At 29.0% G+C, this 18,617-nt stretch overlaps 2 protein-coding genes across 2 annotated transcripts, besides 7 other annotated features; both read right to left on the bottom strand.

Annotated features, from left to right (window-relative positions):
- Window positions 1-896: part of a repeat region (Identified by RepeatMasker using a combination of RepBase library and repeat library created with RepeatScout) that runs on past the window's edge.
- Window positions 897-1,178: 282 nt separating this feature from the next.
- Window positions 1,179-2,949: a repeat region (Identified by RepeatMasker using a combination of RepBase library and repeat library created with RepeatScout).
- Window positions 2,947-3,603: a repeat region (Identified by RepeatMasker using a combination of RepBase library and repeat library created with RepeatScout).
- A 1-nt stretch (window position 3,604) lies between these two features.
- Window positions 3,605-10,889: a repeat region (Identified by RepeatMasker using a combination of RepBase library and repeat library created with RepeatScout).
- Window positions 10,886-12,182: a repeat region (Identified by RepeatMasker using a combination of RepBase library and repeat library created with RepeatScout).
- Window positions 12,183-12,462: a repeat region (Identified by RepeatMasker using a combination of RepBase library and repeat library created with RepeatScout).
- A 1,479-nt stretch (window positions 12,463-13,941) lies between these two features.
- On the bottom strand, window positions 13,942-15,918 carry UA08_04986 (hypothetical protein; the record flags this gene model as incomplete). Its single annotated transcript, XM_020267317.1, has 3 exons — window positions 13,942-13,965; window positions 14,026-15,822; window positions 15,874-15,918. 3 exons carry the CDS (start codon window positions 15,916-15,918, stop codon window positions 13,942-13,944), a joined length of 1,866 nt encoding a protein of 621 aa, XP_020119932.1.
- A 149-nt stretch (window positions 15,919-16,067) lies between these two features.
- Window positions 16,068-16,302: a repeat region (Identified by RepeatMasker using a combination of RepBase library and repeat library created with RepeatScout).
- Window positions 16,303-16,603: 301 nt separating this feature from the next.
- UA08_04985 (hypothetical protein) lies at window positions 16,604-18,457 on the bottom strand (the record flags this gene model as incomplete). Its single annotated transcript, XM_020267315.1, has 1 exon — window positions 16,604-18,457. The coding sequence occupies one exon, from the start codon at window positions 18,455-18,457 to the stop codon at window positions 16,604-16,606; it is 1,854 nt and encodes a 617-aa protein (XP_020119931.1).
- Between the last annotated feature and the right edge of the window lie 160 nt (window positions 18,458-18,617).

The raw sequence follows: 18,617 nt of genomic DNA, 5'->3' as shown, positions 1-18,617 counted from the left end.
ATTATTTTAGAGGAATGACTTCTATGAGTGCTTATAGTCTTTTTTAATTTAATAACTTTTTCTTAGTTATTATTTTAATATTAATTATTCCTTACTCTTTTCTTTTTTTTCCTAGATTAGGATAATTTAAATCTTCTTATATATTAAAGCTCTATATTAATAAGCTTATTAATAATAAATATAGTAGCTATTGCTTTAGTTTTTTAAGCTTTTAAAGTATAGTTTAGATTATAATCTTTTAGTATTATATCTTTATAGCTTTAATCACTCTAGCTTTAAATTTAATAAATTTATCTATTATTATTATTAAAAGATCTTTCTTTGAATACTCTATTAATAACTTTAATAGAATTATAGATACTAAGGTTTTATTTTAAATTTCTATGATTATTAGCTCTATAGCTATAGCCTTAATATTTGCCTTGTCAGCTACTATTAAAGGTGTATTAGTCTTATCTTCCTCTTTATTGCTTAACTTTATCTTTATAATTCTTATTTTTTTTTTCTCTATTAAGATCTCTTTGATGTCTAAAAAATATTTAACTAGAAATAACTGTTTTTTAGGGACTTATCTTTAAGTATATAAAGAGATATGTTTTAAAGCTATTCTAGATAATAATTGCTGGGCTTTTGTGAAGTAAGTGATTAGACTATAATAGGGGTTGTAAGAATATAGCTGGGATTCGGCTTTGGCCTAGGAATAGATTTAAATATATAATATATATATATATATGCTTAACAGCTAATTACTATTTTATAAAGGCCTAAGGCTATCTATAGTTATAAGATGATATATGCTAAGCCACTAGTCTAATTAGCGGCAGGAAGCTAGGCGAGGTCACATATTTACTGTACTTTGAAGCTATTCCCAACTCCATCCAGGATTCCGCCTTACATTTTTTCTAAATATATTAATCTAGTAAAATTATAATTTTCTTTATATCTATAATCTTTATAATTATTATAGCACCCTCCTTTACTAATTAAAATATAGTATCACTTATAAGAGAAAAAAACTAATGATAAGTTAGCTTAAATAGAAAAACAATTAATAATAAGTCTATAAAAATATAGGCTAAGACTCATCATAATAAGGTCTAAGATTAAGATAAGATAAACTAAACCCTCTAGTCATATAAAATAATAGATAATAAGATCCTATTGATTAATAAGATCTTATAGCTAGTATAAATATATTATAGAAGCTCTAAAGAAAGAAATAATAGAGAAAGCTAACTAATAATTAATAACTTAAAGAGAATAGCTCTTAAATCAGTAACTATTATAGCTAGTAGAGAAAAATATAGATTCTTTTTATAATAATAAAAAATAATAGAAATATAGTAGCTATTACTCTTAAAAAGTATAATAGATTGGCTGATTAATATTTCTAGGTAGGGGGCCTAGAAATATCTGAGATTATTATATATGCTTATTGAGTAAGACATTCTTATATTAGAAAAATTAATAGCTTAACTAGTTAATACTCCTAGGTAGAAGGTCTAGAAGCATCTAAGATTATTATATATATTTATTAAGTAAGATATTCTTATACCAAGAAGATTAATAATTTAACTAGTTAACACTTTCAGATAAGGAGCCTAGAAGTATCTAAGATTATTATATATATTTATTAAATGAGATATTCTTACACTAGAAAGATTAATAGTTTAGTTAATTAATACTTTTAGATAGAAAACCTAGAAGTATCTAAGGTTATTATATATACTTATTAAGTAAGATATTCTTATATTAAAAAAATTAATAATTTAGCTAGTTAACACTTTTAGATAAGAGGTCTAGAAGCATCTAAGATTATTATATATATTTATTAAGTGAGATATTCTTACACTAGAAAAATTAATAGCTTGGCTGGTTAATACTCCTAGATAAGAGGCCTAGGAGTATCTAAGATTATTATATATACTTATTAAGTAAGACATTCTTACACTAGAAAGATCAATAATTTAGCTAATTAACACTTCTAGATAGGGGGTCTAAAAGCACCTAAGATTATTATATATACTTATTAAATGAGATATTCTCATATTAAGAAGATTAATAGCTTAGCTAATTAATATTTCTAAATAGGAAGCCTAGAAGTACCTAAGATTATTATATATACTTATTAAATAAAATGTTCTTATATTAGAAAGATTAATAACTTAACTAGTTAATATTCCTAGATAGAGAGCTTAGAAATATCTAAGATTATTATATATACTTATTAAATGAGATATTCTTATATTAAAAAGATTAATAGCTTAACTAGTTAATATTTTTAGATAAAAAGCCTAGAAGCATCTAAGATTATTATATATACTTATTAAATAAGATGTTCTTACACCAGGAAGATTAATGGTTTAGCTAATTAATACTTTTAGATAGAGGGTCTAAGAGCACCTAAGATTGCTAAAGATATAGATTTTTATATCTACTAAGTATTATAGCATAATAATAAATAGACTAAGTTAATAAAATATTTAAATTAGCTGTATTCTTTTTAATCTATTTCATCACATCTTATGCCTAAACCATATATAGACCTAATTTAGCCATTTACTATTATTCTTATTCTTTATTATCTACTTAGCATAAAACTAATAACTATATATAAATTTAAATACTACTTCTAGTATTAGCGTTTGTAATAAATAATAAGATTATATTAAAATAAAAAAAAAAGAAATCTAGAGATAGATAGATATAATAAATATATATAAAAAATATATATATATAAATGATATATAAAAAATATATAATAAAATTATATATAATAAATAAAGTTTATTTCTAGGGTTCTAATAGGGACTAGAAGGTATAATAGGTAATCTAGATAGTATTAGATCCTTCAATATTAAAGATAACTTGTTTCTATCTAAGTTAGAGTATATATATAATTTTTTTAGATTAAAAATGCTTTCTATCTAGCTTAGAAAGAAATTCTTCTTATTCTTTATTATTTTTTACTTCTAGGGGAAGATATAATAGATAGTATTTATCTAGCTTCTCTAGTACTAGCTTAAGTAGTCAAATTATCTTGATTTTTAAGTCTAGAATCTAGATCTTAATTTAAAAATAATAAAATAAGAAAAAAAATAATCCTAAATTAAGTACATTAAGTTATTTAAAATTAAGATATTAATCTACTTATAGATTTATAAAGATTAATATTAGTAAGTAAATAAAAGTTTAGTTTAATATAATAATATAATACTAAATCTATTTAATTATTAAATACAAAAAGACTAAATTAGAGAGAAAAAAAAAGAAAAAAATAACTATTAGCCCTCTTTTTTCTATTTATATTTTCTTTCATTCTAAATACTTATAAACTATCTTTATTGTGTGCTGGTACCTAGTAATCTAGATTTCTAGAAGATTCTAATAATATAGAATACTGGCTGACAAAGGCCATTTACCCCTTTTAATATTATATAGATCCTCTAGCAATCTGTAGCATGAATTAAAATATGGGGTAATCCCTATAAGATATATCTAGCCCCACATCTTCCCTGCATGTGATTCGTCCATAGGAGACGGCCCGCGGGTACTTCCGCAGTAACCGCGTGCCGCCAAGCCAAATCGTACTAGGCCGTCACAGTGTCAGAGAATCAGAATGTTACAGCCAATAGATAAGGGAACTAATGCATAATGGAACAAAGGATTATCCGCAACTGCCAGGATTAGGGTAATAGAGCCAACAGAGCTATAGCTATATTGATTATATCTATAAAAATAGAGCGAACAGAGCAATAGCTATATTGGCTATAATAGAGGAAAATTATATAAGAATACCTATTTATTCTATATTTAATTTTCTTCTATTATCTTAAATTAACTATAATAATTTAAGTATATAATCTTTTATTAATTAGGATATTTAGAAGCCTTATTTTTATTTCTTTTATTTTATTAGACCTTTTAATCTTAGAAGCCTATTAACTTCACCTATTAATAGCTATTCTAGTTATACTTAATAATAATTTAACTAAAATTTCTAATAATTCAAGACCCTCAGTCAAAAGAGAAATCTTAAGAATAAATAATAATAATATCTTAGACCTTAGTTCTAGCAACTTTAAGTCTTAATTTATAAACTATTAATACTAGTAGTGAAGATATTATAACTATTAATAATAAGGATATAGCAGCACTATTAAAATATATTAATAATATAAAAAAAGCTATAGTTAATAATAAAAAAAAATAAGTTATATATCTTAAAAAGTCAAGATTAGAATAATAACTCTATTTAAAAAAGAATATAAAACTTTTAAAATATACCTTACTTAGATATAACTCTATTTTATATAAAATAATGAATAAATTATAAATAAATCTAATAAAATATTAATAGCATCAAGCTTTTTTAATAAAAAAGCTATAAAGTAATTTACTTTATATATTACTAACTAATACTAAGCTAATAGTAACAAAAAATAAAAGAACCCTAAAATAATTATAATATTTTTCAGCTACTAATACTATAAAGAAAAACTTAACTAGTTATAGAAAACTATTAATAAGAAAATTAAAGCTATTAATAAGATCTAATATATTAAATAATAAACTTTAGTTAAAGAATATATTTCAAAATTCTTATAGATATTAAAAGGACTTTTATAGAATAATTAAAGATTCAGAGACTAGTTCTATAAAGGATTAAAGAATAATATTAAAGATTAAATCTTAATAATAATATTATAATTAGAAATATTTTAAGTAATAATAAAAGTAGCATTATAGATTAATTTAATCATCTATACTAGATAAATAGAGAAAGAAGAGTTTAGAAGAAATAAAATAAATTTATATTAGAAATAAATTAAGGATAAAGATAAAGATATAATAATATAATTAAATATAATCTTATCTAAAGAAGAAAAGGATAAACTAAGAAAGAATAAAGCTTATTTTAATTATAGAAAGCTAGATTATTTTATAAGTTAATACTAATAATCAAGAAAGAACTAAAAACCAGTTATTTTAGATTTAAAAGAACAAATTATAACTATAATTCCACTAGTTTTAATTAATACTAGTAAAGCTAATAAAACAGCTAATAATAAAATTAATTCTAATAAAGACCTAAAGTAGTCAGTTAAAGATAAAGAATAATAACTAAAATAGATAATAAACTATAAAAGAATCTAAGTAGAATAGATAAGATAAGTAGATAAAGAGAATATATTAATATAGTTAAAAAGTATACTTAATGATTTAAGCAAAAATGAGATACAATATTAAAATATATAAGAAGAAAAATAAGAAAGATTTAATCTTAAAAAAAATATTAAACAGATAAAATAAGTAAGTATTAATATAAAAATGAGACATTAATCTTATAATTATAAAGAATAAATCAATTAGACAAGCTATACTTATAAATTATCTAGAAAAAAAGGTCATCCTAGCAAAGAAAAGATAGAAAGAGAATCTAGTATAGAAGATATTAAAAGAGATTCTTCTTTAGAAAAGTCACTTTATACTTAATTAATATTATAGGATAATAGATCAAGGATAATAATCTATAAAAACCTATATTAAGAACAAATAGAAAACTCTATTAAGAATAAAATAAGAATAGAAATATAAAAAGATATTATAAATTCTTAAAGAGATAACTTATATAGTTATATATCTATTAATATAATCTACTAAAAAGAGTCTTAATAGAAATAAAAGAACCATATTAAAGAATATAAAAAATATAATAAATAGATATATTATATATATTAAAAGTATAGATAAATATATTTATCTCTAATAATAATATATAAGTATATTTTATATAAAAGAAGAATATGTTTTTATAATAGATAGAATAGATATATAAGAAATTATTTTTATTATTATTATCTATCTATTAGAGAAAATTTGTATTACAAAGTTCATTAAATAATATATTATAATAATTTATATAAACTTTATATTAGATTAAAAGTAATATTAGAATAGTTTTTAAATATCTTATCTATTATCTTAAAACTAAAATTAGAATATCTATAAAAGTGATTAGAATATTAATATATTTATAAAGAATCAATATATCCCTATTATAATAATATTATGACTATAGAATATTAGACAAAAGAGTTATATAAGTAGTATATAATAAGTATAAAAGAATTTTTTAAATAAAGATAATAATTTTAAGAAAGATATATAATTATAATAGAATTTATTATAATAACTATAGAACTAAAAATAGTCAGTTAAATAGTTATGATACTAGTAAGAATCAATAGGAAAGATATAAGAATCTTATTAGATTTAAAAGCAGCCTATAACTATATTAAAGAAGAATTTATGAAAGAAGCTGAAATATTTATTATATAAATAAATAAATAGGTAATAATTATTTTAATTAGTAGAGAAATAATTAGTTAAGGCTATAAAAAATAAGCATTAAATATTGTTATAAGATTAGGATAATATACTATAATAGTTATGTTTAACATTATATTAGTATTAAAAGAATACTATAATACTATGTTTAGAATAATATGGTTATAAATACAGAACCTAATAATTAATTGGATAAATAGAATGGTGGCAGTTAATAATATAATATTATAAATAAGGATTATTAAGAAGAAGATCAAAGAAATTGTATAGCTATGTGAGGAATTAGGGCAAAGTCTTAGTATATTATTAGACCTTGAAAGATTAGGATAGAAGGTAAATAAATAGAAATAAAAAATAACATTTATTAAAGATATTAAATATATTAATAATAGAAATAAAGCATAAAAAAAAAAGTTATAAAATAATTAAAAGAATCTAAATAATAAAATTAGAATAAAAATTAGAAATAATAAAATAAGAAAGATTAAGATAATCTAATAAGCATAAATAATTAACAAGATAAAAATTACTAAAAGAATATAGAAAATAAAACTAAAACTGAAAGAATTATATAAGAAAGAATTTATAGAAGTTTTAGTAAAATTATTAAAAAAGTACTATAAATTTATTAAACTATTTATAAAAAAAGAATAATAATTATTAATATATAATAAATAATTTAAAGTACAAATTAAATTAAAAAAAGGATTTATATTATTCTTAGTTAAGTAATATCACAAGTCAAGAAATAAACTAGAACTTAAGAATAAATTTATTAATAAATTTTACAAAGTAATATACATATAACTAAGATATAGAAAAGCATTAATATAATTAATATTTATTAATAAAAAAAATATAACCAAATAAATAATTATTAATTATAGAGTATTAAATAATAAAATAATAAATAATATAAACAAAACGCCTTATTAGAAATAAAAAAAAAATCTTTTATAAGAAACAAAGATCATAATAGTCTTTAATATTTAATAAGATTATTATAATCTATAAATAGCTAAAGATAATATTTAGAAAACAATATTTCTTATAGATAAAAGACTATTTAAATAAATAGTTGCATTAATAGATTTAAAAAATCTACTAATACAATTTATATAATATATGACACATATTCTATAGAAATATTTAAACAAGTTTATTGCATTTTATTTTAATAATATTATTATATATTTACAAAACCTAGAAAAATATGAAGAATATATATAATTAATTATAATAGTATTTATAAATAAAAAATTAACACTTAAGATTAAAAAGTATAAGTTTAATACTATAACTATTAATTATCTAGGAATAATTTATATACTAGAAGAATTAAAGATTTAATCTAAAAAACAAGACATAATATTTAACTAGTCTATTCTAATAAATATTAATAAAATATAGCAATTTTTAGGCGCAATAGAATACATTAAAAAATATTTAAAGAATTACATAAAAGAAATATAATTAATTATAGAGTTATTATAAAAAGATTAAGAATTTAATTGGATAGAACAATAATAGTAAGCATTTAAGAAAATTAAGAAATTAATTAAAGAAATACTAATTCTTATACTTTATAATCTAAAAAAACTAAATATAATTTAATTAGATATATTAGAATATATATTAGGAATTATTCTAAAATAATTAAAAGATAATAAAATATTAAAATCTATTATCTTCTACTCTAGATAATTTACTACCACAGAAAGGAACTATAATATTTATAATAGAGAATTATTTATAATAGTTAAAGTATTTAAGTAATAAAAATACTATTTATAAGGAATTAAGAAAAAAATAGTTATAAAAAGTAATTATTATAATCTAAAATATTTTATAATAATTAAAGAGCTTATTAATAGATAAGTTAGATAATCAAAGTATCTATTAAGATTTAAGTTTTAGATTAAATATATTAAAGAAAAAGAAAATATTATTATTAATATATTAAATAGAAGAGTAGATTATATAATTAGAATATAATAGCTATAAATAAATATATTATAGAAAATAAAGATAGAATTTACTATAATAATAAGGTAATACTAGTAATAATAATTATAATAAAGAGCAAAGACTTTTATAAAGAGATAGTAGAAACTACTAGAAATAATAAAATATTATAGATAGCACTATATAATAATAAAGCAGTAATTAAAAATGGATTAGCTATTTAAAGAGGATTAATATTAATATTATTTTTAATAATTATAGAAGTTATTTAAATAAATTATAATTTATTAATCAAAGGATATTATAGAATTAATTAAATAATAGAAAAAATATAATAAATATATTACTTTTTAAGAATAAGAAAATTAATTAAAGACTATATTAAGAAATATGATAGTTATAATTATAATAAACTAATCAATTATTAACTATATAAAAGAATATAGATTTTAGAGATATTAATAAAAGTATAATAGAAGATTATAATAGATTTTATATAAGACTTACTAGAGTTAAAAGATCTTATTTTAGGAATCACATATACTGAAGCTATTATTATTAAAATAAGCTTATAAAATATAATATTTTAAAGCCAATACTAAAGAGTTTAATAGCATAATAATATATAATATTATTATTATAAAAAATATTTATAATATTTAGACTATTAAATAAAATCATATTTAATTAAGATAAATTATTTATATCTAAATTTTAATAGATAATTATAAAAAACTATAAAATAGAATATAATCTATTAATAGTATATCATTAATAGACTAATAGCTAGACTAAAAAAATAATTCAAGTAGTTAAATAATATCTAAGATATTATTTAAATTAGAATCAAGATAATTAAGTAAAGTTATTACTATTTACTTAGTTTATAATAAATAATATTACAAATACATTAATAAAATAAATATTATATTTTACTAATCTAGAAAGAATTCCAAGGATGAGTTAAGAAAATATTAAATAAAAAGAAGTATTAAATAAAGCAAATATTTAAATAATATATATACAATTAATATATAACAATTTGTTAAAAGACATTGAATAGATAGAAATAAGAATAAAGAGATATTATAATAAGAAATATAAGGACACACTAGTATTTAAAAAGAGAAAGAGAGTTTACTTTTTATAATAAATACTAGGATTAAAAAACTTTAATATTAAAAGTATAAGACTAAATGATAAATTTAATATAATTAAATTTAAACTATTTATTATTAAAGAAAAATTTATAAATAATAATTATAAATTTTAGCTATTAGTAAGAATACAAATATATTTAATATTTTATATCTTGTTATTAGAACTAATTATTAATCTAATAAATAAAGATAAGGTAGTAGATAATAAAGAATATAAAATTAAAAAGATACTATAATATAAGTTAGAGAAAGGATAGATTTATTATTTTATAAAATAAAAAGAATATAGACCTAAAAAAGATATATAGAAATCTATTAAACATTTAAATTGTCCTAAGAAGATTTAGAAATAGAGATAGAAGTATAATTAAAAAAGATAGAAGAATTAAAATTAATATTAAGAATAAGATTATTATTTTATAAAGTAAATATAATAGCAAAAAGTTCTTTAATCTCTTATTATTCTTTCACTTATTTTACTTTTACCTTCTCTTTTACTTTTTCTAATTATTCTAACTCTTTAACATTCTTAATATTAGATTAAATAAATTAACCAGTATACTTCTATAATAACTTCTATTATTTATTAAGACAAGCCTATTTTACTAAAAAAGCTTTAATTTTAATATTTATTTTATTACTATCTTCTTCTAAATACTCTTAAGCATAAAAGAATTTCTTCTATATAAAATTAAAAGAAGTCATTAGAATATATTTATAATAATTATTTTTTATATACTTATTACAGTATAATAATATTTCTAATTTTATATAAATTTTATTTAAAGAAAAGTAATAAAAGCAAGATAAAAATAGCTCTATATTAGACTACTTAATATATAATATAAGATTATTCTTATTAATATTTTATTTTAAAGATATAATTAATATAAAATCATAAAGTTACATATTATAAAAAAATTAGAAATTAGAATTAGTTTCCTACACATCTAAAGACATAAGCTATTTATTAAGCTATTAAGATATCAGCTTTTAAAAAAAAAGATTATTAGAGAATTAGAATATTATAGCTAATAGATAAAAGAAATTAATATATAATAAAATAAAAAATTATTTATAATTATCAAGATTAGAGTTATAGAGCCAATAAAGCTATAGCTATATTAATTATATCTATAAGAATAGAGTAAATAGAGTAATAGCTATATTAGCTATAATAAAGAAAAATTATATAAGAATATTTATTTATTCTATATTTAGTTTTCTTCTATCATCTTAAATTAATTATAATAACTTAAATATATAATCTTCTATTAATTAGGATATTTAGAAGCTTTATTCTTATTTCTTTTATCTCATCAGATCTTTTGACCTTAGAAGCCTATTAACTTCGCCCGTTAATAGCTATCCTAGCTATACTCGACGGTAATCCAACCGAAGTTTCCGACATATAGCTAGAAATAAAACCTTATCTAATGGTTTTATTATAAATAATATTAAAGAATATAAAATTAAAGAAATTTGTATAGAAAAAGGCTTTAAAAAGAATAAAATATATTTTATTAAGTAGACAGACTATCTTAAAGAAAGATTATATATGAGAATCTAAGAAAAATATTAATAATTATACTATATTTAAAACTTATCTTTAAAATTGTAAGATTATTTATGACTTAAAGTAAGGAAAAAAGAGATAAAGAAAAGCTTAATTTATAGTAGTTAAAAATAAATATAAGACTTATTTTATATTATAAATTATTAATAAAGGTTATTGGTTATAAGATTTAAAAAGAACTTATATTATATAATTAATAAAGGCTTAGCTAATTAATTATAAAAGTTAAGAGGATAAATTATAAGATTAAGAGTCTAAAAGCCTAGATATAGATGCTTACTTATAAATAGGTTTAATAAGAGAAAGTAAAGAAGACTTTTTTTTTCTGTTAAAGTTAGTAAGATTACCAGCTAAATATATTAACTAGGAATAAGAATAGTAAGGATAAAACTTCTTTAATAAAATAGTATAAATTATTATAATTAAATACTTTTTAAGTGGACTAGGCTAAGTTAATTTATACTTAACTATAAGGTAGTTAAAATTACCTTATTATTATCTTAAGCATTAAATTAATATAAAAAAAATAAGAAATTAATAATATAAAATATATTAAATCTATATTTAATAAAATTTTAATAAAATAATATAATATTAAGATAATATTTACTATTAAGAAAGAAGATGAGGCTAAGAAAAAGAAAGAAAAAAAAAAAGAAATTAGAATAAAAAAGATAAAGATTTATATATATTTACTACTAGTATTAATCTTAACTATTTTCTATATATTTAATCCTCTATCTAATACTTATTATCTATCTTTAATTTCTCTACTAAAAATAAAGATTTTATTACAAAACTTAAACTACTAATTCTATATATTAAATCTTATAAATTTATAAAATTTTAGACTCAGGGACATACCTTTATAAAGAGGAGAATAGCTATAAGATAAAATCCTAGATAGAGTTAGGAATAGCTTCAAAGTATAGCGGATATATAACCTCACCCAGCTTCCTGCTGCTAATTAGACTAGCAGCTTGGCATACACCACCTTATAACCGCGGGTGGCCTCAGGCCTTAGTGAAGCAGCAATTAACTGCTGAGCATACGTGTATATACATTATATATTCGAATCTATTCCTAGGCCGAAGCCGAATCCCAGCTACGTTCTTGCAACCCCCGTCACAGTTTCTGAAGGCAGAGAGCTGGTACAGTCGCTTGATGAAGTTAATAACCTCTCTCCGCTAGTTAATCAAAATGATACTTTGCAGGCACCTTGGCGCGCATTTCCTAGATATAATAATTGCTGGCAACTAGGGCATAAATGTAATAGATGCCCTAATCCTCCTAGCTAGTTAAATCTATATTTTTCTACTTCTATATACAATTTATAAGGGTTGAAAAAATAATGTGGGTCCTCGGTGTCCGGTTTACTCGGGTGTCCGGTTTACTCGGGAAATACGTTAGATGCTGTCGATCGTTTCAGCTATTTCGCTTGACGTCAGTGTTTTCGCCCCACATGTCACGGTGCCATGCCGTCCCGCCCGTTCCTGTCGTCTTGACCTGTCTCGACTGTTCCTACCGTTCCCACCGTTCCGTCTATTCTTACCACTCCGCGTGTTTCTGCCGTTCTGCCTGTTTGTCCTGTTTACTCCGTTTGTTTTGTTTGCATCCGAGCCCCGTATATAAGCCCGTCCTATCTGTAGAGATTTTATGTAGCTCCTCGAGCTGCGTCCTGTATCTGACCTGTACCTGTATTGTCGAGATAACCTGACTGCAGTAATCTGAACCAACTTATGATCCTCCCTGTACTGCCTGTCCTCGCACCCTGACACCACAATCCCACAAGGCCGCCACTGCGAAGAGTCGATCGGATCTTGGAGGGTGGTATAAGTGAAGACTAAAATTGGCAGCAGAACAGAGTCCGCTGAAGATAATGCAGACAACAAGTTGTTACTCACAATATGCCTGATGTTTTGTATATGGAAAAATTAATGGGCTAAAATTAGTAAAAATATAACAGCAGCACGAACGCCTGCTAGTCGAAATAGGCTTAGTTTACTAGAAGCTAAAAACGTCCCCATCGTATCTGGCCAGAGAGCGCTTTTCGAAAATCGACTTTTGACCATCTTAAAGGGACCCACACCACAGTATTAAATTGTGGTCAGGGCAGTACTTAAGAAGTAATGTGCCTGCCGTTTAACATCTGTCAAAGTCTCAACAATAAGTCAATCATGGTACATAATGCGGATACTGCCTGTCAGAAGCAGCCTCAAATCTCTCAAGATGCCTTGTGGAGAAAGCAACAACGACAATAGCGCAACCGCCGTGGCAGTACACTCTTGAAAAAAGCCTACGAGCTAAGCGTTATAGCTGATGCCGAGGTCTTTATTGGCATCAGATTTCGAGATGGCCAGGTCAAGACATTCCACGCAGATAAGACGAGCTTTTGGTCTTCACAGTGTCGCACCTGGTACAGTACCATATTCCATTCATAAGAAAATCTCCAGAGTTAACCCGAACAGGATTCGTATTATCCCATCCCTCAACAAAAAACGCCGAGTGACTTTGTCTCCATGAAGACAAGAGGGGAGGCAGTCCAGGCGCGGATAAAAAATGAAATACTATTAAATTTCCTTTAGGTGTCGCTGTAATGGGAAATCGTCCGCCGTCAGAATTGCCATTTATGGATAAGCGCCTGGCCAGGAATGCTCAACTCCAGATTACTATGTAGTTCGAACAACCTCAATATATACTAACAAACTCACGTACAAACTAATGAGTGCCTGGGCGATAGCTTCCCTTCTTGGGAAACATATGTACGCACTACGGAGACTGACACTAGTTCAATATAAAAACAGGGTCTGATTAAGCCACGCTCTAGAGATAATGATGCAGGCTGGTCTTATCACACAACGTTCCTGCCCGGGGTCCTTGCGCACACTATCACTGTGGCGTTTTATTAACAGCCTATAAACATCTAGTCAGTTTCAATATCATTTTAGATTGAGAAAGCCAGGGTTCAAGTACCACCTCTAGCAGTGGCCAGCTACGCCAGCTCCACAGCCAACCACGGTCATCTTGCTGGGCAGGCCAGATAGAATTGAGCCAGATAGAGTTGAAGATAATCTCTATCAGCATATTGCCTTCAAACAAATCACGCTTGTCACCATGATCCTGAACACGCTTTACCGCTCTCAATCCAGTCAGGACATCCATCTCTACTATCCAAGTAGAACCCAGAACTTTAAAGATTTCGGCATGAAAAATGAATGCATCCAGTCTATAGTGGCAATTTTGCTGGGGTTCACAGTGCGGACGAAGGGTCAGCTTCGCAAGCCGCCTGCTTCCTCCCTGGTGGACGCGGATGTGAGTGAAGACCGCTTCAGATAGATCCTGATCGATGGCGTAGTTAATCATGGTGTCTCGAACGTACCATATAGGCAGGTCATAATAAGTGCGCGGTGTTCGGTCTTTTTCGAACTCGGTTAGGTCGCGCGGTGGGATGGGGGTTTCGTTGGGGCCTACTTGGGCCAGGCAGTTCAGGAGGAGGTCGAGTTCTGTGAGACATGGGAAGTTGGCTAAAGCAGTATATACGTCTGTTTCGAAACCTCGATTGCGTTGAACGCAGATCCGCAGTTTTTCGAGTGAAGGACACTGGGCTGCTAGGGACCGGATATCCTCAGCAGTGAATTTGGGGCCAAACGGTCCCCTTTGTGAAAGTCTGCGTAGGGCTTGTTGGTTCCATTTATCGGATTCCTCGTTCAGCTTCAGCTCGAGCAATGTTTGCCCGTGCTTGCGGAGGATTGCCTGGGTGAGGAAGCTTGGCTTGTAGGCGCCCAGGAGGCAGAGATATTTTAACAGGGGTAGTGAATCGAACATTGCCTCTGTGGCTGACCAGAATTCTAGACTGTCTCTCTGCGGTGGAAATAGGGCGAGGGTGAGCCCTGTCAATTGTTGGAAGGGACGGAGGTCTGTAATTGCCCTAAGTAGGCGGGAGTCTTCGACGCAGCCAACGGACCACGATTTCAGACAGCTATAATCAACAATCCGATCCCATTTGAGGAACTGCAGAGCTGGCATCTCGGTGTTAAGAGGCCAGGATAGTAGTTCGAGCTTCGCACGCACGGGCGTCGTGCCAGGCTCTCTTTCCACTACCACGGTCTCATTGTAGTCCGGCCGTGGACCAACATGACCGCCCGCAGAGATCTGCAAGGCAAGCTTCTTGACATGAGGTGCACGTGCAACAATCGCCTCGAGGAGTCTATCTGGATGTTCGCGGAACTTCCTGCGGTCCGGATTTTCGAAACAAGTAACATGCGCGGTGTGCAGCCGGGGCAAAAGGACCCAGTCGCCTAGTTTTACATTTCGGACTTGAGCCGGAGGGGGACTCGAGTAAACGGACAATCTACACGCAGGGTGGTAGTGTAAGATGGCTTGATGAAGCTCCACTGGGCCACCCATAGAAATAAGAAGATCGACAGCCCGCAAAGGAGGGAGCTGTCGAAGGAGATCAATCGCGGCAGCCCAATCTCCCTTTCGGCAGGGACTAAGTCGAGGGATATTCTGATTTTCGTCGTCTAGGGTAAACTGTTTGTGGCTGTAGGTATAATCTGGTTGGATTCCAGTGTCTGGATGCCATTGGGCGATGATGCTCAGTCGTTTCACGTGAGCAAGCACACGATTGGCATCTGGCAGCCAGAACAGTTTTTGAGGAACTCCCTCTTCCAACATATGTATGTTGATATGTTCGTACAGGAGCGGTGCAGCTATTCTATTCCATTCTCGGTTTACCTGGCAGAGTGCACGCAGGCTTTCCATTGGTGTCTGAAGCCACGATCAGAGGTCGAACAACAGGCCTAGAGGGAGATGACTCACGCATTCTGCAATGATATGCTTGATTTCTGCGGGAAGTCGATTCATGGTCTATCTGTGGACGTTAAAAGCCAAATTCAGAAATACTCTGCGATCATCATTTATCTCAGACGTTCTCTGCAGAGTCTGCACTAGCGCAAGAATTCTGCCTTTGCCCAATTAGGGCCTACTCCTACGCTCCTGTCAGATTAACCACTTGACAGCGGATTATGACCGCTATTCCGAATACAGCATGTAATCCACAACCAACACCGTATTTCACAGAGGTACACCTAATTGGCCAGAATAGGCATCGGATACGTGTCTTAGTTGACCCCTATTCTAATCATAAATATGGCCTCAAGTAACCCCCTGAATATTCTCTTTAGTTTGATATGCAGATTATATAGTATTCTCAATACTAGCTAATACAGCGTTCCGAATCCGTTGTTACCATTATACCAAAAAGGACGTCGGGTTATAGGGGCTAATCTTTCAATGCCCTGACTACCGATACATAATCTAACAGCTCCGGCACCAGCCGGAGCATCTGAGGAAAAAAGCACACTTCTATTAACATCCTCCTAGCAGTAGCCCGCCCTACTTCTAGCATACTCAATAGGTGTAGGCCTTTAAGCTGGTCAGATATATCTCATTCTTGATGAGTTGAGATACTATTACTTGAATCTAAAGTGAATAGCATAATTATGAATGAATCTTGCCTGCATCACATCGGCATGCCGCATTAATATTATTATGAATCTATGATAATGCTGGTAATTAATGACTCTGTAATGCTTGCAACTGCCCAGATCATCGGCTTATATGGATAATACGTCGTTGCATTCGCATAAAATGCCTTGAAGGCTTCGTTTTCTTCCTCTGTGAATGATGGAGGAACACCAACATTCAGAGACTCCCGACGTTTAGCGAGACCCTGACCTTGACAAGAGATCTTTGGACCACCTGCAGAGACAATAGCTCGTTCCACGCATCCAGCTTTGATAAAAAATGGTAAATTGAAGTAAACATATGCATCTGTGGTGGAAGTAGCAGCTGTCCAAGACCAGCCAGTCAATGCTCCACAGCCATCCTCTTGATGATGCAGTGAAGAACCTCCATCTGTCACCCAACCCGAGATGCCAAATACCTCAAAAGTATATCCCCAACCCTCGTCCCAGAAGTAACAGGTAGCCGATGTGGGCGTGGGTGTGACGGTTATCGTAGTGGGTGGCAGAGTAGTAGTCGTCGTTGAACCAGCATGCGTAGTTGAGACTGAAGACGTGGTTATGGCTGATGTTGTCCCAATGATGACGACGGTGATGATGGTCTCAACTGCTGGATCGACGGTGATTGTGTTTGAGCTGATGGTTAGCACAGTTGTGCCTGCTGTCTCAGTAGGGACGGTGATGATATTGCCGTTGCCAAGTGTGACAGCCCCATTGGCGCCGACTACGTAGGTTGTTCCAGCGGCCACAATCTCCTCGGGAATAGTTGTGGTGGTTGCAGTGTAATATTGAGCGCCGTCCTCGCCTTGATCATCTGTGGACCAAACATCGACGCCACTGGCCAGACAATAAGAGCCTGTGGTGGTTGTCATGGCTGTGACATCGCATCCGGTAATTTGGGCAGAACTGGTGGTCGAACATGCCGTACCATCGCAGGAGACCCAGTAGTCCGTAACTGCAGACTTAGAGATGCATGTGGTGGACGTCGATGTGGTGGACGTTGATGATGCATCGCAGTTGCTGGTGCAGAATTTACCGCAGGAGCTAGCGGTGCTGGGGGAGCAGGTGGGGGAGCTCCTTGCGCTGGTGTAGTGGGTTGTCTTTTGTGATTTGTCTTTATTGGGCGGACAGTCAATGGTGAATATATCGAACAGCGTGAAGCAGGGGGCGTCAGGGATTGGGGGCAACTCTGGGGGGTTCACCGTGGGCACCGGAATGTCAGGGTTCAACACGGGAGACCAGTAGAAGCCGCCGGTGTTGACGGGAATGACGATGGAGGTTGTCGTGGAGTCCCTTGTTGTGGTGGTGGTGATGGTGGTGGTGGAGTCAATGGTGGCCAGGCTGTTGATTTGCTCCTCCATCCAGGTAAACATGACGCTGCCCGAGGCTGATATCATGCTGGTTAGGGTATTCTCAGTCAGGGACACTGCGGGCGTTGTAGGGAGGATAACAACTACAACTATTGATATGGTGACTGTGCTGCCCTCTACAAAGACCATCTCAATGACTGTTTGGGTTGTTGTAGTGGGAGAAAGGAGGTCTATGACAAGAGAAATTCCTCCATCATTCAATGTGATGGTGCCGCTAAAGACAGTATACGACGAACCATTGACGACACCCACCTGCGGCGTGTAGGGAGACTCGATAGGCGGCGGGTACAGGGTAGTAGGAAATATATCACCGGGCAGGACGAGTATCACCAGTGGGGGGCTAAAGCTGCTAACCAGGTTGAACGTAGTGGTTGGAATGCCCAAGGAAGGGCCTTCCCACTGGAAGAAACTAATCTGTGAAACTATGATGGATGGAACTGCCACCCAACTTGTGGCTGAAACGCCTCCCTCGTAACTGATCAGTAGATATAGAGGAAAGTTAACAACCATGAGAGTAGCAAGAGAAGAGGTAGGCTATACCATAATGAAGGGAGGGTAGCCGGCCACAGTTGGGCTAAACTCATTAAAGATAATCGGGTTAATATAGATAACGCCCAAGCCATCATGATCCTCATTGCCGTCCTTAGACTACAGGTCAACGGCCCAGTCT

The sequence above is a fragment of the Talaromyces atroroseus genome (assembly GCF_001907595.1).
Source record: "Talaromyces atroroseus strain IBT 11181 chromosome Unknown scaffold_5, whole genome shotgun sequence".
NCBI lineage: Eukaryota > Fungi > Ascomycota > Eurotiomycetes > Eurotiales > Trichocomaceae > Talaromyces > Talaromyces atroroseus.
This window is presented reverse-complemented; position numbering and strand designations above follow the sequence as displayed.